The 21,241-nt window shown below is 43.5% G+C and overlaps 1 protein-coding gene across 5 annotated transcripts in view; it reads left to right on the top strand.

The window, feature by feature from the left end:
• Window positions 1-21,241, top strand: part of GSN (gelsolin) — a 52,856-nt gene that overhangs the window by 14,036 nt on the left and 17,579 nt on the right. For 3 of the 5 annotated variants that reach the window (XM_073314890.1, XM_073314887.1, XM_073314888.1), the window contains one exon: window positions 20,328-20,529. In XM_073314890.1, coding sequence (XP_073170991.1) covers window positions 20,328-20,529 — 202 coding nt within the window. Of the gene's footprint in view, window positions 1-3,841; window positions 3,863-18,908; window positions 19,016-20,327; window positions 20,530-21,241 lie in introns of those variants that run through there. The other 2 variants (XM_073314889.1, XM_073314891.1) reach the window with 2 other exon arrangements.

Consider the following 21,241-nt stretch of genomic DNA (forward strand, 5'->3'; position numbering starts at 1 on the left):
TGGAATCGGCGCCTAAGGTGCCACTTTTGGCCGGTTGTTAAATTTAGAAGCCCTTTTAGAACCAGTTGTCCCTCATGCAAACTGGCTCCAGCTCACCACTGCACCAGAGGCTACAGTCAGGACCATTGTGTAAAGTGCTGTACAAACACACACGGAAGACGTGAACCCCGCCCAAAAGAGCTTATTTTATACCTCTTCTACTAGTTCTCATCTGTACCTGTTCCGTTTGCAGAGTACTGGTTTTATACTGGTACCTGCTCTAGTCATACAGGATTATTTTTCAGGGTGGGTTCTTAACAGGTGTATTAGTAAATTAACTGATTTCCCAGTGCCCTCTAGCAGCATTGTCAGGCACTCAAAAGCCTAGAGCACCTATCTCAAGGCTACCTAGGCTATAAGCATTTTTGAGAACCGATCTCTAGGATTTAACTGCCTGTTCTTTGACCTGATTCATTCAGATGTTGAAGGTGTGTCTAGAAATGGTATTAAGCAGTAGCAGCCACCTTGGGGGTTATGGGTATTCTGCATCCAGCTAGGGAAGGGAACAGGTTGGCTAGTATCTGTACAAACATTAAAGTCCTAGGGACACACCTTACCTAGGTAAATAACTTATGAGACTAGCACAACGCTAGGCTGAGGGGAAAGGAAAGCTCTAACATTTGGCTGTCTTCCACAGGGACTAATCTGCCTAATTGCAGTTCTATCAGCTTCTCTTAAGGGGATTCGTTGTAGCATATGTCACAAGGTTATGCTAGAATGGCTTTGTGGAGCAATATGGGAACTCAAAACATCACATCAATCCATAGCTAGTCAGTATCACTCCATGGAGTGTGAATAGTAGCTTGCTGTGGTACTGTATGTAATTCTGTCCAGACACAGTTGTTCTCTGCATTTGGAACTACATTGAGATGCATCCAGTTAAGTGTGCGTGCAGGATATTCACAGGAGGAGTCAGTGACCCTGACAGAATTCTGAGAAGCAATGGGGTGAGAAAAGAACTTGCTTCTGTGGACTCTCAAGAAAACTGGTTCCTTCCTACCTAGCTGAAAAGATAGCCACCCCTCCTGCCCCAGTCTATAGGACGATCTGGGTTTTTGATCACCCTGCTCCCCCAGGAGACTCCCCATTGATCTCAGGCATGGAGGTTTCTATTCTGTGTACAGCCATTACTGGAGGGAGACTTGCTTGTCTATATTAGGAGCTAGTCAGTGAGTCAGTGGGAAATCATCCGGCAACGTTTAAACATACGGGCTTAGCAAACATTTCCACACACAAAAATGATAGCTACAATTCAAACCAAAATATATAAAATCCAGGATGAAGTGAATCATCCAAAAGAAGTCAGATCTTTCAGATTGGACAGAGCCCCAAATACTAGCTGAAATCAAAATCATTAGGGCTTTGTTCTCTCTCGCTTTCTGATCTGAGTAACACTTTGGTTCCTCAATCCCAAAAGTCTGAAGCATGTTAAAAAACAAACAAGCAAACAAAAAAAGCCTCAAGAGCTATCTGTGTAATCACCATAAAGAGAACTTTACACACCTTGATATGAAGAGGAACTAGGTAGTATACTGTTTATGTATTAATGATATTGCCTTATAGTGACTGGCTGACAGAGATTATCAGCTAGCTGGTAAGGGACTGTTTCTTTAGCTCAAGTTGTGATGGACTCTCTTTTTGCAATGAAACAAGGGTTCCAGTCTTGGCTCCTCAAATGTGTATGATGAATGCAGTAGTTGTGTCTAGATTTGTTATATCAGGGGAGAGAATTGATAAAATATACTCTTGTGGTCCTTTGTATTTTCAGAGCGGCATGAAAACATTAACTTTATAAATCACCACAACAGCTCTGTGATGTTTGACTGTCCAAACTGAATGAAATGAAAGATGTAAACAAATAGCATAAAGGCTGAAAAATAAATTAGAATGTTACTTTTTCTTTTAATAATGTTGGCTACTGGTAACAAAAGTTTTTCAAATGTGAACCTGATTATTTAAAAGGATACATTCTAACAAAGTCAAGGTTTTGGTGTAAATAATGTGACAGAGATTAAACAATAGACTTGTCATATATGTCAGTATGTATTAGTAAAAACACACCCAGTTACTGTCACAGGAACTTAAGTGCCCACAGGAAGCATTTAGTTTTTGTCTTTGTATCTCATTGTAGGATTATGATTTTGCCCTGTCAGCCAGCTATAATCTGGGGATATTAAGTGGAAAGATAAAACTAGTTTACATGCAGTGGATTGGAATCCATTAATCCTCTTTCTGAAAGACCAGGCTATTTAATACCATTTCTATACTATAAAAATAATCAGGTCTAAAAATGTTGCCCGTCTGTTTTGCAAGAGTGTTATTACTAATGTAGACAGAAACTCCCCCAAACATGTTAAGGAACACAATGTTCATCAACTTATGTCAGCAAGTTAGTGTCATTTCTTCAAGGGCTAAAACATGTTTTTCCTTTCCACTCAGGGTGAGAAAATCATGTTATACCATGTTTGGAACACAACCCTGGATCTCATTTGTGATTGAGCCGATTTTGTAGGGTAGAGGGGTTTGGAAAAGAGCAGGGTCACCTTTGACTTTTCATTGGTGGAAGATTCTTCAGCTCTTTCTAAAAGCACATCCGACCTCTTTTAAAGTTCTGAGTGTGGTTGTTCAGCAAGGTCCCTGGCTGTGAATTGGGGTAGAACTCAGAATGTGGGCTGAATTGTCACCTCTGATGTTCCTAAAAAGAAAAGGATTCAGAGTAACAGCCGTGTTAGTCTGTATTCGCAAAAAGAAAAGGAGGACTTGTGGCACCTTAGAGACTAACCAATTTATTTGAGCATAAGCTTACAGCTCACTTCATCGGATGCACAATGAAGTGAGCTGTAGCTCACAAAAGCTTATGCTCAAATAAATGTCTTAGTCTCTAAGGTGCCACAAGTCCTCCTTTTCTTTTTGCGAATACAGACTAACACGGCTGCTACTCTGAAATCTGATGTTCCTGCCATTCACCGTTGTCCCAACCATTGTAGTGAGTGGAAAAATGTGCTGACAGATAAGTAGTGTTTGCACTGAGGAGCCAGTGTAACCACATTCCCTTGATGGAGAGGCAGTAATTTAGCCTCTTCTGCCACAAAGGCCTGAAAATGTTTACTTTCAACTTTGTTTCAGGAGCGACGAGCCACCTGTTATAAGGATTAACAAAAGCTAACCTGCAGCATCTGGTTTACAACAAAAGTTGTTTGTATTGCATTTTAATCAGAGGCCACAGCTGAGATCAGGGTCTCCATTGTGCGAGGCGCTGTACAAAAAGAGCAAGAGAAAATCCCTGCTCCAAATTGCTTACCAACAAAACAGAGGGGGGGGGAAAAAAAGAGGCACGAAGAACTAAATTGATTCACCTGCCATCAGTGACAAGCCAGGCATAAAACCCAAATAGTATGGGCTGTGCCTCAGACACTGTTCAGTGGACTACACTGCCCCTCTAGTTACACTGACTACACTATACCGCTCTTCCAGAATAACTCCATGTGAAGACAAACCCTGAAAAGCAACTGGGTAAATCCTGGCCCCCACTTTTTAAATGCTGCTTTTGAGGAAGGAAGATCCTGCAGCAAAAGCAGGGATGATGATCCGAAAGGATCACTTGTGCTTGTGTGCCCTTGGGATAGGGGCACAATAGGGACCATGCACTAGTGCTCAGAGCTGGACTTCTACTGGGATACGACAAAGTTACAGCTAAATGTTTTTAATCACAAATAGATCTTCTACAAACGTAAGAATTGCTTATATTTCTCTCTCCCTTGATAGGCCGATAACAGTGGTTTGTTGTCAGAGCTCACAAGTCTGAACAATTTGCATCCGTCAGGTTTGTGTTTTATGCTACAGTTACTGTGAAAAACCCTGTTTTGGGCCTCTGCAGACTGCATGTCATCTCACTCCTTGATAACACCCATTTTTTCATGTTCTGAGTGTTTATAAATCTCCTCACTGTATTTTCCACTGAATGCATCCGATGAAGTGAGCTGTAGCTCACGAAAGCTTATGCTCAAATAAATTGGTTAGTCTCCAAGGTGCCACAAGTACTCCTTTTCTTTCTACTTCTGCTATGGTTTCCAGTTCCTTTTTTTCTTAGGAATCATTTATTACTTGTTCATTGATTTGGTCAGCGAGTTTGTGAATTGAACAAGAATGTCTGTGCTATTGGGGGGCGTACAGCTTTGCCAGCTCTACCATACCAGGAGAGCAAGTAGTCGCCTGAGGCTGCAAAACATTGCTCCTGTTTGTGTTGTGTGACTGGGGGCTGGTGGGATGAACATATGCCAGTTTCCTTCCAGTGGATGCTGTGTAGAACCTTGGCACTTGTGTCATCCTCCTACATCAACATCTCAGGAGCTTTTATTTTTTTGCTATTGTCACCTAATCTTAGAGTGGTTTATGACGTGGCAAGATTGTTGGCTTTTAACATGGAGAACTGTATCTCACTGGGTACATATGTCTTCCTCTAAGACGAGAGCTATTCTCAGCATGTTGGCAATGTGCATATCTAGGTCAGTTGTGCATAATCTGTCTGCAGTGCAAAATCATCCTGAGCTACTAAACCAAAGACATATTCTTGTTTACATACTTACCACAGCGGGGAGCTGCTGGGGGTGGGGTGGGGTGGGAGCAATCATTTCAGGGCCTAGGGGCGGCAAAATCATTAATTCGCCACTGTTCCAGTAAGATGTGTTTACACCTGTAATCAGGGACAAACAATCTTAAATGGATGTGTGTGCACACACACGCACTTTAGGAATGCAGAATAACTGTTCAGCACGAGTGTGGTCTGGGATTTTTGAGTGAACCCACATCCAAAGCTATTTTTCCTTTATTAAACATATTGACAAGCGTGTGCTTCATGTGTAAAGAGGGGGTAGGATTTGATATTCACAACCAAAGCAATCACTGGTTTCAGAGGAGCAGCCGTGTTAGTCTGTATTCGCAAAAAGAAAAGGAGGACTTGTGGCACCTTAGAGACTAACCAATTTATTAGAGCATAAGCTTTCGTGAGCTACAGCTCACTTCATCAGATGCATGCTGTGGAAAGTACGGAAGATCTTTTTATACACACAAACCATGAAAAACATGGGTGTTTACCACTACAAAAGGTGGCAATCACTGATCACGTTAGCGATTGATGAGGCACTGGTGCCTGCTTGAAAGCTAGAATTCAGCAAGTGATGTGAAGGAAGGGAAAGAGGGTCTTGAGGCCGATGTACAGGTCTTTGAGATCAAGTCAGGAGATCTGTCCTCTCTTCCTGGTTCTGCCTCACCCTCCCTTTGTGGCCTAGAGCAAGTCTTCTGGGCCAAAAGTGGCCACCGCTTGTCAGAACCTCAGCTTTTGAGATGCATTTTCAGAGGTGCTGAGGAGCCCTGCCATCAACACACATTTTAGTGACACTCCTTCAGTAACACTTCAGGTCCTGTGGGAAATCATCTGCATTCAGATAAAAGGCAGTATTAAAATTTCATGGTCAGGGGCATAGGATCAGCTCACAGGTGATAATGTTTAGGAAGTATCATGGAAGTCTAAAAAATTGCTGAACAGAGAACCTTCCAAGTGGGGAGTCTCTTTGAATTTGGAAGACAGTATGGAAAACAATGGGTCTGATTCTCCATGGACTTGCATGTTGTGTCACCATTTACATCATGCCACAGTAGCTTCATACTCACTTCCTTTGCACATGTGCAAATGACCACACAAGATGCAAAGTTGTGGACAATGAGGACCTCCATCTCTCTCAGCTCTCTTAAAAGAAATGTTACAGGCTCAGTGCAGATAGAGAACACCTGTTTACCTCAAACCTGATCCAGACTTGCGCAAAGATGTTCCTTCCTTCTCTGAAGAAAGAGCCAGCTCTCCTCTGACAGATTGCATAACGCCTCAGCTGCTATCTTTGGGACAGGCAAGAGCACTAAAGCAGGTTGCAGCCTCTTCTTTCTTATCATTGCTCATCTTATACTAAAGAGATTTGACGTTCCCGTTTCTGTGTAATTGCAGCAGGCTGGTCACACCTATTGGCCTGAGGGCCACATACCATGTCATGCCTTTTGTGTATCGCTTAGTGACTCTGTGTGAACTAGAACACCTACTCAGCATTTTAGCACTGATTTGCATTTGAATGCAATTTAGGATTTAGAGTAGCAGCCATGTTAGTCTGTATCCACAAAAAGGAAAAGGAGTACTTGTGGCACCTTGGAGACTAACCAATTTATTTGAGCATAAGCTTTTGTGAGTAATAGTATTTTCCACTGCATGTATCCGATGAAGTGAGCTGTAGCTCACGAAAGCTTATAAATTTGTTAGTCTCTAAGGTGCCACAAGTACTCAATTTAGGATTTGTTTGCTCACAAATAAAAGAAAGCAGTTGGCTTTCTAAGTTCCATAGCAGTGTGTGTACTGTGCATTTAAGAGCATGACTGAACTCCTACTTACTGTGTTCACTAGGGTAGGGCTTTGTGGTTGAGTCAGTAGATTCTCAGCTGGGTGTGACTGTGTCAGATGGATGTGTCTCATCCTATATGTGGTCCTAGAATGTTCACAGAGGATCTAGTTCTTTTCTCCCATGCCAGTTTGACCCTGGGATAACTTCAGTGGAATTGCTCCTAATTTACAACAGTGCAAGTGGGAAGAGAATCAGGCTCTTAAATTGAGATTTTAAACGTTAGCACTTTCTCCTGAAACCTTGTGTTTAATGGGTGGGTCTCTCTTAAGTGACTAAAAGCCAGCAGCAAAAACCTTGTAGTTGCTGGAAATATCAGAATAGAGCTGGAATTATTAATCATGAGGCAAAGAACATTTGTATCCTGTCTTCTGGCAGTGGCCCGTGCCAGGTGCCCCAGAGGGAATGAACAGAACAGGTAATCAAAAAGTGATCCATCCCCTGTCGCCCATTCCCAGCTTCTGGCAAACAGAGGCTAAGGACCCCATCCCTGCCCATCCTACCTAATAGCCATTGATGGACCTATCCTCCATGAATCTATCTAGTTCTTTTTTGAACCCTGTTATGGTCTTGGCCTTCACAACATCCTCTGGCAAGGAGTTCCACAGGTTGACTGTGCCCAGAATATGCATATAATAATTTGGCCTGTTTCACCTGGCTATTCTCATTTGTTAAAAGGTTTCCATGGGAATGTTAATCTCTGAATGCAAAAACCAACTTTGCCCATGACAAAGATATTGCTGTGCTTTGGGGGAGGGAAATTTAAACCTGTTCTCTACAGGATTTAGTTTTAAAGTTGAGGGGAGAGCTGTTAAAAGGACACCGACTACTTGAACGTTGTGAGCTTCTAAGAAAACTGCCTTTAATCAGTGTCCTGAATTTCGTTTTAAATGTACCTCTGTACTGTTCATTTTATATATATCGCTAGGGTGTTGGTTTTCATTGGTATGAATTTTTTCAAATGTGAAAAAAAAATACAACAAAAGTTTTGGACTGTGCGTGCTAAGGAGAAAAAGTAGTATTGTACATACCACCCTTCTGGCTGGGAGCATAAGCAGCAGCCAATACTAGGAAGGCCATTGATTATCATACACATTGTAAGGAGAGTGGTCACTTTAGATAAGCTATTACCAGCAGGAGAGTGGGTTTGTGTGTGTGTGTGGGGTGTGTGTGTGTGTGTGTGTGTGAGAAAACCTGGATTTGTGCTGGAAATGGCCCAACTTGATTATCATTTGTAAGGAGAGTGATCACTTTAGATAAGCTATTAGCAGCAGGAGAGTGCGGTGGGAGGAGGTATTTTTTCATGCTTCTACACTTTCCACAGATGCTTTCCACTTTACAAAGATCTTCTACACTTTCCACAGTATGCATCCGATGAAGTGAGTTGTAGCTCACGAAAGCTTATGCTCAAATAAATTGGTTAGTCTCCAAGGTGCCACAAGTGCTCCTTTTCTTTTTGCCATTGGCAGTGCTGTTCCTCAGATGGTGAGAGACAAAACGAAAATAGATTATGGAGTCACCGTGATTGTCCTAATGATGCTTTTGTTACAAGCTTCTCAGCGTGGGGATGGTGTTTAGTTGCGTGTGTATGAATTTAATGCTGCCTGGAGACCAAAGACTGATCTAATCAACTGTTTCAGATATTTTTCAATGCTTGTCACCTTGGTGATAAAGCTGAAATAGATCTTGTGGCCTTTTCAGTGGCTGACTTAAGACTTAGTCACTCAAGCTATATGCAAATTTGGCAAAGAGCTGAAAAAAAAATAAAGACAAATATTTCTGACTGTTCCTAGGGTGCAGTGTCATCAGCTGTTAATATTGTACTGAAATGCTGTCTCCCACTATACGGTCTTGTGGCATGTCAGAGCGTTTCTTTAAAGCTGCAGGGACTCTTTGCTGATCCCACAAATTCCCACAGTTTGTGCAAATTCATCAAGGCTTTTCACCAGTCACAGATGTAGAACTGCTATGAAGAAAAGTGAGAATTTTTAGCATCTCTGTATCTAGATCTTGAACCTACCTAGAGACTGGATTATGGAAAATAACCCAGGCTAGATGCCTGTCCAAATGCTTGCCAAAGAGTTTCCTTTTATGCCTTCCAAACCAGCTGGTCAATTGCAGCTGGAAGTACTGAGATAGGCTGCTTGTGCTTTTTGTTCTTGATGCCTTTTATCTAAATAACTATTTATAGCCATGCAAAGCAGCATTAGTGGGTAGACAGTAAGTCTGTGAAGCCAGCCAGGGGTTATTCCCAATAATGGTGCCACACAACACTGCCCTCCTGTCTTTCTAGAGGAATGATACTCTTGAAAAGCATGTATGTAAACCTGTAAGCTGAGTAGAAACCAATGTGCAAAGTATGGACTTTTCAAGTTACAAGGCAAAATCGGAATGCAGCAGGGGAATTACTACAAGCAAGGGTTACTAGTAAGAAGTTAGGCAATGTAAAATAATGTAGGACCCGACTGTCTGTGGAACAGTAGGCTCCATAGGCAGTTTATTAAAAGAAAACACATTGCTGGTCATAAGTAATTATACGTGTGACGCTGATGGCTTTTCAAGAGCTTTTCTGGTCCCTTTGGATAAAATGGATCAGCCACATTGTAAAAGCATTTACTAAGCCAAAAGGCAAAAATATGTTAAACTTCCAGAATATTAGTGAAGCCATTCATGCAAATGTGTAATTAAGGCTTTTTTTCCAATGGGTGGAACATGTATAGGACAGACAAGAACATTACATCTCCTGTGTAACTAGTTTGAAAAAAAAATCCCTCTTTTAAGGAAACATTATTCTATGAGCATTTGTCAGGCAGGACTTTCAGACAAGTATGTTTGTTGGTGCAAGTCACCTTTTTATTCTTGAACCCAGTGTTATTACTGGTTTTGGAGTAGCAGCCATGTTAGTCTGTATTCGCAAAAAGAAAAGGAGGACTTGTGGCACCTTAGAGACTAACCAATTTATTTGAGCATAAGCTTTCGTGTAATAATTCGCAGTGCCAGTTACCATTATTATTTTAACCAGGTAGTTAATTGTATTCTTCACAATGCAAAGTGCGAAGTGATGAAAGAAAAATGTAATGCATGATTAACTCATGGTGAGAGCTCTGTAAAATGTTCCAGCCAAGCTCAAGTTATCATGGTTTCAGCTTTCATTACAAACTCAGACCAGGTTCCTCAAAAGGTTTCTAGCACACCTAGTATCAACTTATGGGCTTGGGTTAACACCATGCTGATCTCACTGGTTCCTTGTTTCAGTGCAAAGAAAGGAGGAAGGCAGTGGGTTTGGCTGAATTTTGAGTTGGTTTTAGGGTTTGTTCCAACATGCAACTTGGGGTAAAGTTTTCTGAACTGAAAAGCCTTATTTTAGTACAGATCTACTTGTCCTGGCCACAGATGTGCTGCATGCTGGGAAGTCCCCACTTCTGGTGGAAAAGGGTTAATAGACTCAGAGCCCATACCAGATGGATTCAGGATATGTGGCAGAGAGAATGCAGTGACTCAAAAAGAAAAGGAGTACTTGTGGCACCTTAGAGACTAACCAATTTATTTGAGCATGAGCTTTCGTGAGCTACAGCTCACTTCATCGGATGCATACCGTGGAAACTGCAGCAGACTTTATATATACACAGAGAATATGAAACAATACCTCCTCCCACCCCACTGTCCTGCTGGTAATAGCTTATCTAAAGTGATCATCAGGTTGGGCCATTTCCAGCACAAATCCAGGTTTTCTCACCCTCCACCCCCCCACACAAATTCACTCTCCTGCTGGTGATAGCCCATCCAAAGTGACAACTCTTTACACAATGTGCATGATAATCAAGTTGGGCCATTTCCTGCACAAATCCAGGTTTTCTCACATACCCCCCACCCCCATACACACACAAACTCACTCTCCTGCTGGTAATAGCTCATCCAAACTGACCACTCTCCAAGTTTAAATCCAAGTTAAACCAGAACATGGGGGGGGGGGGGGGAAGGGTAGGAAAAAACAAGAGGAAATAGGCTACCTTGCATAATGACTTAGCCACTCCCAGTCTCTATTTAAGCCTAAATTAATAGTATCCAATTTGCAAATGAATTCCAATTCAGCAGTTTCTCCCTGGAGTCTGGACTGTTTCTCATTTACCATTCAGAGTGGGTCTCTGAGACTTTCCAATGCACTGACATGGGAATTGTCACAATGCCCCAAGGGGGGTGAAGAGGAGGTGGGCCCAGGACTCTGCATCCCCTGCACACAAACTGCATGGAGGGGTTTGTGTTGCACTCCAGAAAGGAATATGTGCACCCCTCAGCTCCCTGAGACAGAACAGTCCCTAAGGCTTCCCTTGATGCGTACATCTCTGCACTGCTCCCAACACAGGGCTGTGCAAACGTAGCCCTGCGAATCTGCTGGTGCTGTAATACGGGGGAGAGAGCGTGAGAACTGGCTGACTGCAAAGGCAGGCATGGGCCTTCAGGGTGCAATGTGAAGTTACTGCAGCATGAGTGTTGGTTGTACACCTACTGGACTAAGGCTGGCTATTCACTAGTGTAGGGGTTAAATCTCTAGTCTGCCGCCTGCCTCGCCTCCCCTCCCCTCCCCCGCTTGTGCAAAGCCCAGCCTTGACAGTCTGCCCTGGGGAGGGTCCTCCTCTGTTAGAAGCAATCAGGTATCTCCTGAAGCTTGGGGTAAAGAGAAGCCAGAGACCCAAATTAAGTGTGGAGAGAGCACAAGGGATGAGGGAGGGAAGAGTGCAGGCGTGACAGTGTGTAACTCACTTCTGTGATGGCTGAACATTCCCTGCCATTCAGCTTTCTTCCAGCAGTGAGTGAGGCCTCCTTTATCATCTCTATGTAGCCAGCCGTGATTTCTTGTGGTCCCACTTTGGCTAGGGGAATTCAGTCTGCATTCGTCTACATTAGGGCCAGACAGTGGCCTTGTTTGCATTGCTTATAGCACAGCTTTGTTTAACAAAACCAAACCCTCAGCTTCCTCCTCATTGTAAATGGAATTCCCTGCACTGCAGAAGATAAGGGCTTCTGGGCACAGTGTGCTGGTTTCTTTGGGATGTTAAAGGAGAAGCTGGCTGCTTAGCTAAGAGTTAATTTCTCTTTTTAAAATGCAAAGCAATCAGCTTAACAACTAGATTGCAGCCTTCCCTCTGCCTGCAGGGCAGACAGTTCATGAGTCCCAGGTTTGAAAGAGAGGGCACTCCAGTTAAAGAAGCAAGCACCATAAAGCAAAAAGAACAGCATATTGTAGCCGATCTTGTGCAGACTGGTGCAGACCAACAAAGCCAGCTAAAAAGAGGTTTTAAATTTACCTACTTCCAAGTTCTTCACTGCAGTTGTGTAGATGCCAAAATTTCTGATATCAACCTATTACTTAGCTTCATAGAAGGGAAGTAATTTATAGCTCTTACTCCTTGCTAATGAGACACAGCAATAAAGCTCAGATGGAAATAAATTAAGTGGTTGGTTAGTCCAGTTACTTTTCAGGTTTACACAAAGCCTGCTAGGACCAGTACAGAGTAGTGTTTTCAAGGTCTAGAAACAGTTAAAATCCAAGGAAAGAAAAAAAGTCAAGTGATTTTTTTAAAGTTAAAAGAAGAGGAGGACTTGTGGCACCTTAGAGACTAACCAGTTTATTTGAGCATAAGCTTTCGTGAGCTACAGCTTTTAAAACTTTAAAACTTCTGTTTTAAATATTGTGGGCTGGCCTGTGCTGCCCTCAGCTGGTGAGCTTTTACTGACATGGGTTGTCATATTGACTTGCCACAGCAGAAATGGTGTGGTAATTTACTCTGTCTCCAGCTGCTTGGAGTAACCAGCCATGAATGTTATCATAGAGTTGGGTCTCCCCTTTCCTAAGGAGATACACAGCTATTCATTGTTTGGGTGCATTATAGAAAGAGGGCACTCTAGCACCTGGCAGAGCAGTTATTATGTGTTGTCCATATGCACTAAAGAAATACAGTCTCTACTGGAACTGAAACTTCATTTCAATGCTCTTACCAAAAAAAGCAGTTACTTTATTTATTTTTTTTAAAAAAAGCCCTTATAGTCCTAGAAGCGTAAACAACTAAGAAGCAGACATTTTAGAGGTTTTGTGATATGATGGGGATGTGTGTGTACACTAGCCCAATTTAACTGGACCCCCTAAAAATCCTCCCTTCTTCAAATGCAGTGTTTCTCTCCTCAAAAAGGTCTGTAACAATAATAGGTGCTCACGGAACAGTAATGTAAACTGTTGCACAAAGCAATTTTAACTCTAAGGAGTCTTGGTTCCTTTCTCTCCAGTTTATTAAGAAACACAACTGAGTGTTTTCCTACCTGTTTGGGAAAACTAATTTTGATGCTTATACCGCCACTTCCAACTTTGTTTACATACAAGTACACCCCCCCCCCTTTCTCTTTCTGAAACACAGACACTTCTCTCAGCTAAATCTATACACCAACAAACGGATGTGCTTTTTCTCCCTGTTTCATACTGTTTTTACCAATTTATAAGCAGATGTGGAACAGTAATTTTCCACCTCTGTCCGCTGCTTACTCTTACCATGCATTAAGAGTAAATAAAGGCAGATAAAAGCCTTAATCTTCATGGAATGGCTGAGATGTAGAAGTACTGTCCTCCAAGTCTTACCACTTTCAGAGCTGCAGCTGTTCAAAGGAAAGACCGGTGTGCAAATTTTTGTTTGTTTCTTTTTTAATAAACATGAATATTTGACTCTTTGAATAGCCAGTCCTCTTATTCCAGGGTAATTATTAAACTGGAATCTTACTTCCGTGAATTTTAATTTGGAAACCGTTAGAATATTTTTATTATTTTGCACATATTGTGCTCTGCAGTGCTCTGGCAATATCACCAATCAGTGGATGTCTTGGTAGAATTTGTGCATTCCTTAAGCTTTGGTGAGCCTGCTGAAATGTTTGTGGTCGAGTGTAAATCAGAAGCTTGAGTCAAGGGGAAAACTATCTTGTTTCATGCATTGGCTGCAGCATTTTCCCCTTTCTCACTAAACACCAGATGATTCTCCAGGGCCTGTTATCACCTTTTAAAAGGAGGTTTTGGATAGCAGCAGTAGGAGTTATAGGTGGTGTTTGCTGCGAGGCAGTAAGGGAGTGTTTGAATTAGAGATGCTGGGGTAGGTCAGACTAGAGTAATCGGAAAGTCGATTCCCTGTAATTGATGTTGCAATGGGATACAGCAGGGAAAGTGAGCAGATGCGAGTCTGGACTACAAGTGCCCAGAGATCATGTCATGAATCTGGGCAGTGATAGCTCTTCTCTGTCCATTTTGTTTTTATTTACATAACTGAATCACTTAGGAGCTCTGGTGAGACCATGCCTGGAATGTCAGAGTCAGCTCCAGACACGTTACCAGAAACATAGAGACAAGTTAGAAAGAATTCAGAGAAGAGCAACAAAAATGAGTAAGGCGAAGAAAGATCAGGTTTATGGGGGATCAGTATGAGCATATCCTCAATGGAGGATAGATCCACCAATTGCTATTAGCAAGGATAGTCAGGCATGCAACCCCATGCTCTGGGTGTCTCTGAACCTCTGACTGTCAGAAGCTGGGAGTGGACAAAAGGGGATGGATCACTTGATAAATTGCCCTGTTCTGTTCATTCCCTCTGAAACATCTGGCACCGGCCACTGTCAGAGGCAGGATACTGGGCTAGATGGTCTGACCCAGTATGGCCATTCTTATGTAGCTTGGCTGCAGGACAGCTGAGTGTAAAGCATGCCAGTCTGCAAATATATGAAGGGCTTAAATGCCCAGAGGGAGAATTATTTAGGGAGGTAAAAAGCAGGTATCATTAGGAGTAGTGGGGTGGGCCAAAGAAAAGGTACTCTTCGGTTGGATGCTAGGAAAAAAAACTTTACTCTGTGGAACTGTCTCTGGAGAGAAGTGATGGGAGCTGTGTCCCATAAGAGTTTTGAAAGGAGACTGGACAGCATGCCAGAGAAGATATCCAGTAGGGGGACATTGGGCCCATCCCCCTCAGCCAATGTGCTAACAAGTGTTCGTTACATCAATATCGAGGATAGGTCACATTTTTTACCAGAAGGGATAGTGACATTGTAATCGGAGTCCCGCATTTCCGGTCTAGTCACTAGTGCACAGACACCCACCTCATAGAATGCCCCACTGCAACTGGACCCCTGGTTCCTAGCCACTAGGAGTGGCCAAGAAGTAAGTGGGCCCAGGAGACGGAATACCCCTTTCCTGGAGGGAGTCTAATCAGAAGAGAATTGGGGCATGCTGGCAAGGAAGGCATTGGGACAGAAAGGAGCCTAAACTGCATCACTCTAGTGCTCAGTGGAAGCCCTCAGGACCCAGGGCAGCCAGTCTACCTTTCCGCAGCAATCACGTACTGTAGAACAGTGCTACTCAAAGTGGTGGTCCATGGACCGGTGCTGGTCTGCGAGCCATCGGCTGCCAGTCTGCGCACACACTCGAAAAAAAAAATTGCCAGTCCCCCACCTTAGATAGCTTGAGAAGTGCTGGTGTAGAAGAGTGTTCTCACCACTAGCGTTCCCCGACTCACAGCTGGGTGTAGCGTAGCGGTTCTTTCCTCTCTAGGGCCTCTTCTTGCAACTCAGCCAGGTCACATTTTAGTTCCACCCCTCCTAGGGTAACAACAAGTCCAGCACAAAAATCCAGTGTCCTCAGATCTGGGCATCAGACCCACGGTCCGTACATTCTTCTCTCAGGGTTTAAAAGCATCCTTATCCCTCTGTGTCAGGGGCTTCACACCACCTTCCCAGTGGCAGAAGGAGGAACCCAGGCACACCTTGCACAGTGAGTTGCAATCCAGGGACCCTGGAAGCAGCCACAGTCTGCTCTATCAGACACCTTGCCTCGGCCTCCCTGGACTCCTACCATGAGCCTTTCTTCAGGCCTTTTCCCCAGCCCCTTGCTGGGCTCTTTGTACTGAGCAGTGCCTCCCAGGGCTTTTCCCCAGAGGTCTGCTTTCTGCCCTTTATCAGGGTCAGCCATAGGAGCTTGCTCCAGTCCTGTGCCTTCAGGTATCTTTCCCCACACACGCTTCCTCCTTGCCCTGCAGGAGTGTTTCCCACAGCTCTTGCCTGACTCTAATTCCCACAGAGCACCTGCACAATTCTTCCCCCTACAACCCCTTCTGTGCCAGACTTTCTGTCCTTGTAGCTCCACCCAGCTCCTCTCCAGCTGGGCTTCATCTTTCATTAGACCGGGGGCACCCTCCAGGTTCAGCCAGGTGAGTTAATTGGCCTTTGGGGCCCACATTAACCCTTTCACTACTTGTGCAGGGTGGACACCTCACCACAGGTCACTGAAAACTTCTTTTGAAAAAGCAGACTCCAAACTGGAAGACTGATGTATCCTGCCACTGAGCCATCAGACAGCTAAAGCTCACTTTATGTCTGGGGCACCGTGCGCTGTAATTAGTGAGCGTATCCCCATACTTATCTCAGTAGGAAGGTACACATTTATAAGATGTTCTTGAATAGACCTGTCATGCTTACTGAGATGTTAATCAAACGCTGGCTTCCATAATAAGCAGTTGTCTTCTGCTGTTTGTTCAAAACACAGGGCGCTTCTTTCCTTAAAAGCTTTTGTTTTCATCCCTGAGCAGCCAAGCCTCGTTCAGATAATTCCCCAGCACTGAAACTGTGTATTCAGTGCCCTGTGTTTCCGGAGCTTGGCTCTCCTCGAATGCCTTTCCTGTGTGTAAGATGTTGGGTTTACTTTGCATCAGTCGTGAAGGTGATTTGGATGGTTATACTAGTATTTGCTTCACACCACTTCTTTGCCATGCTTTCCACCAGTGACATCATCTTCTCTATAATCTATGTATTGACTTCTGCCATATAGAATCATAGAAGATCAGGGCTGGAAGGGACCTCAGGAGGTCATCTAGTCCAACCCCCTGCTCAAAGCAGGACCAATCCCCAATTTTTGCCCCAGATCCCAAACGGCCCCCTCAAGGATTGAGCTCACAACCCTGGGTTTAGCAGGCCAATGCTCAAACCACTCATGCAACAAGCTTTGAACCCGTCATACCAAAGCTCAGTTTTCAGCGATTCCAGTTAAAGGCATAACTACATTTGCTGATAGCAGTAGGCACATGAATATTACGTGTACTCCTTATGTCTGAAAAGCACCATAATTTATTATTTTCTCACTATGTTGGTCACATTATTTTGTTTCATTCTCCTTTCCTTACCCCTTTCCTTTGTCTACCTTCATGCTTTGCACTTGTCTAATTGATATTGTAAGCTCTGCAGGACAGGGGCTAGGGATAACATTTTCAAACCCACCTAAGCGACTTAAGAGCCTCAGTCTATGGGGTGTAGGAGCCTATGTCACTTTTGAAAATGGGACATAGGCTCCTGAATTACTTAGGCGCTTTGCCCTGGGTCTTTTTCCCTCAGTCTCAGTGGAGTTGCATGCAAAGTTTTGGCACTGTATAAATGTTTATGAATAAATACTTGAAACTATCTTTCCATCTGCAAGAGACTTGTCTCTCCTTCCAACATTGTTACTAATTTGTTTTTGAGTGTAGTCCTCTGGATTTGGGTGGACCACAGATGGAACAGCTGTAAGAGCCATTCATTGATGGCTTCCCAGCACTGCTCAACTTGCCTTGGCCAACACTTATGATTCCAGCAAATGTTTCCTGCTTTTCAGACCCTTAATGCTCTGTGTGAGCTCCCTCCCCAGAGACGGGAAAAAAAACCCGTCCAAGCCCAGCCAGATGAATAAATTGTTTTTATTCTCTGTTAAAAATTGAGAACTTCCAAGGAAATTTTGTTTTGATACTTATTGTCAAAGGTCTATTAACTGAGCAAGAGCTTGCCAAGATCTGAAATACTTAATAGCCAAATGTCCAGACACAGAGCACCAGCTTGGAAACTATGGAATGAAAAACACAATGTTCTAGCAAAACAGAGAGAGAGAGAGAGATCGAAAACGATTCTCATGAGGAGAGGAGAATGCTTTCCTGTGTGTGTGTGTGTCCCTCATCTTGCTCCCATTGAGGTCAATGGAAGTTTGGCCACTGACTTCAGTGGGGGTGGGAGGAGCAGCAGACCCTTGTTTAAGTATCTTCCCAGAAAGTTAGGTAATGAATTTGAAGATTCCACTCAGTTCCGCTCTAGATGCAAGGAGCCTGCAGTATAAACACATATAGAGATTCATTTCCTCCCTACCAGTGTTCTTCGTCTGATCTCCACACCATCATAGACTGTACAGCATGGTTACAACAAACCTCTGCGTGGGTTTCCAGTAGTGCTTGATCCCAGATCCTTCAGCATCACCTGCAGCGCTTGGAACTCTAGGAGTAACTCCATCATGTGGTAGCGGTAGTAGGCTATTATATTCTAATGGACCACCTGAGGGGCATATGACACACACAGTTCTAATGTGGCCCAGTGGTGCAATCAGTGAGAAATATTATTATAGGGCACTTATTGTTTTGTATGCTGCTTGGATGAAGCAGGCTCATTGCTGGCTCTGTTCACCGGATGGCAGGAGAAAGTAGGCCTGGTTCTTGAGTCTTTTGACGCCAACTCTACACTGTTATAGTTGAACTCAATAAGCCCAAAGACTGCTAGATGCATGTCACAGTTATCTTGCTAAATCCCTAACAGCATACAGTGTGAAATTATTGAGCTAGCTCTTGCTCTCCCATCTTGTCTGGCAAGAGAAGTCCTTTTGCCAGCAGACGAGTGGTCCTTCGTTGTTGTACCTAGAACCCCACTGCTCCACACCAATTTCACTGTAGCTTGTGTAGAGGCTTAAATCCATGTGCAAGAGACCCAAAGCATTTGCCAAATGTTGCTTCTTGCTTATCTATATGTACAGGGAAATATGAACAAATCATCCTCACCCTCCGATCACTCAGCCAGCTCCCTTTAGCACTCTCTGTCCTTTCCCACAGTTCAGTGACATTGGTGTGAGAATCTTTCCCTCCACAAGCCTTGCCATCTGGAACAACCTTTTTGTTCCTCAGCACCCCATCAACTCTCCGTCTATTTCCAGTTCTCAGCTGATCCTTTTTTGTCTCCATTGCTGAAGCCTCTCTCTCTATTATTGGCCTGTTGACCAAATATTTAGTTTATTTGTCCATTATTGCACCGCCCACTGTAATGAATACCATATTGTCCTGTATTACTGTTTTTTGGGATTGAGCCTCCATAAATGACTGTACAGAATAAATCTGTGTGGCCTCCAAGTGGACCGTGTGCAAAGGCATGTTACGCCCTTATATTTCAGGGGGATCTGGATGTGTTTCCTTGTGATAAAGCACCGACTTATGCAGTCTTTATTGACAGGGAAACGAAGAAGGAGCTGGGACTCCTCAGTCCCTCTTCTGTTGGAGGTGAAAGCGTGAAGAACCCCTTTGCTGCTAAAAACGCTTCTTAAATTCCAGTACAAACAGGGCTAGCGTTGCATTCTTCTCACAGTCTTTTGTACAATGGCTCTGAGGTTAAGCTACGGAAGCTCTGTGTCTGTGGCAGGGTTCGGCTATCTTGTTACAGCAGCTGTTCTTTCAGCTGTGGTAAGTGATCAGTCATATAATTAAACAATGTAAAACTTTTCCTCTGCTAAGAAAATACTTGCAAGGGTTAGGCTTCCCTAACTGCACTGTGCAGGCAGTGGAGTAGAAACTGTAAGAGGGCACTGGTTTAAGTATCCATTTGATGTCAGGGTTCAGTTTAGATATGGATTCAGCAGCTAACTTGCTGTCTTGCTTTCCAGTCTGCAGCATTTTGTATTTCTGCCATGTGAGCTGAGCCTAAATTTTATTTTTGTCTATTAACTGCTGAGAACTTTCCTCTTTGTCAAAGTACTGGATGCTTATGATGGAATATTATTTCTTTCCTCTTTGCCTTTATTAGTTTCTAGTACTCAGAGGCATGCTAGCCTGCCCTGGTAGAGGGACACAGGCCCTTCCTTTAATCTAAAATACATCAGGATTGATTTATTTCTTTTTAATATTGCTATCCTGAATTCCTTCTAGTTGTAGCCTTAGAACTTTATGGTCTCAAAAGAAGCGATAATACATTGTCTGTGCTTAATAAATAATAATAATATAGAGGCAGCAATGGCCAGTTAGAATTGCAAAGTTTGCCAGGTACAGGGTAGCTTGAAGGGATTCAACAGCTGTCAGGAGTAGAGATTTATTAGTATAATTCCTAGAAGCCACATAAAAGCATTGGAGTAAATAGTGCATCATAATATCACAGAAGTGTAAACATTAGGGCTGTAAAAGTCCTGTTAGGTCACCTATCCATCTCCCTGCCAATGTCACATTGTTCTCTGCCATGGTTTTCCCTGCCTAGCAATGATAGGACTCCCAGCATTTGCCAGTGAGAGACTGATAGATCACACATGTTATAGGGAAATATAACAGTGATTTTGCAAACCATGTAAAATATATAGATGAAAGGGGAAAATATATATATATATTCCCTGGAGCCTTCCAACTTATGGAATGTTTATATACAGGAACGGATAGAAAGGGAACTTCCATGTCTTTTGTCTCCACCCTTCCATGCAAAGAAGTGGCGAATCAGCAGAGGAAGAGTAACGGCAAAGCTGAACGGACGGGGAGACAGTAATCAGAGAACAGGGACTAGAGGAAAAAAAGAGGCTAGGAAGGAAGTCAGGAAATGGAGGTGGGTGGACCTGGAAAGTAATAAAGGTCAACAAAGATTTTCCTTAGACGATTTCAGTGCGAGAACCAATGGAAACTTTCCAATTGTTTGGAACTGCAGTAATTAGGAGTCCAGAAAAGCAGTCTTAGTTTAACAAGAGCTTCATTGTACTGCACATGCCTAAGAAATCTCTATTTCATTTCCCTCTCCCAGCCTGTCAGCATGGTGGAACACGCTGAGTTTCTGAAGGCTGGAAAGGAGCCGGGCCTACAGATCTGGCGGATTGAGAAATTTGATTTGGTACCTGTGCCAAAAAACCTGTATGGAGACTTCTTCACTGGAGATGCTTATCTGCTTCTGAACACCGTCAAACAACGAAGTGGGAACCTGCAGTATGACCTGCATTTCTGGTTAGGTAAGGTCCGAGGGGCTTGTCTCTGTCTTAATGGAAATTGGCAGTTCTTCCAACTCCTGGAGCTAAACCTGGGAAGGTGAAAGTTCTTGCATGGTGTTCCTCTCACTGGTCCAGGACTCTTGGGTAAACCTGTCCTGCCACAAGGGAAAAGAAGGCAAAAGTGGCACTATTAAGGTCATGTAATTTTATATTCCCATAGCGCCTCTCATTCCAAAATGTTTCACGCTTTCTCTGAATGCTGCACTACTGACATGCAGCCACCTCTGGAGTGGAGGGCAGCAACTAGTCATTGCCCTGCACAACCACAAGAAGGGAAAATGTTGTTCAGACTCTACAACAAACCCTTACACTTCTGTAAAGTGCCATGGGATCTTTAATGCTCACATAGAGCAGACGGGACCTCAGTTGAGCTCTCATACAAAACACGCATCCCCACAGCAGCTCTGCGGTGCTGTAAAGTGGTGTAGCCTGCTAACGAGAAACGGGGCTCTAGTTTAGTGCGTTGTCATATCTATGTTGTAGCAATGCCAGATAACCTGAGAGAGGGATTCTCAAGGGTTGCTGACAGTCTGCAGAGCCAGGCTGTTGATCCACTAGTGCCCCCTAAGGGTCTGCTAGATTGCCTGACTTTTGGGCAGACTGAATGCATCTTCTTGCCAAGTCAGCTGGCCAGGCTGTCAGTGGTAGTAGCGACTAGCTCTTATCCAGAGCT

This window comes from Lepidochelys kempii, chromosome 16, assembly GCF_965140265.1.
Source record: "Lepidochelys kempii isolate rLepKem1 chromosome 16, rLepKem1.hap2, whole genome shotgun sequence".
Classification (NCBI taxonomy): Eukaryota; Metazoa; Chordata; order Testudines; family Cheloniidae; genus Lepidochelys; species Lepidochelys kempii.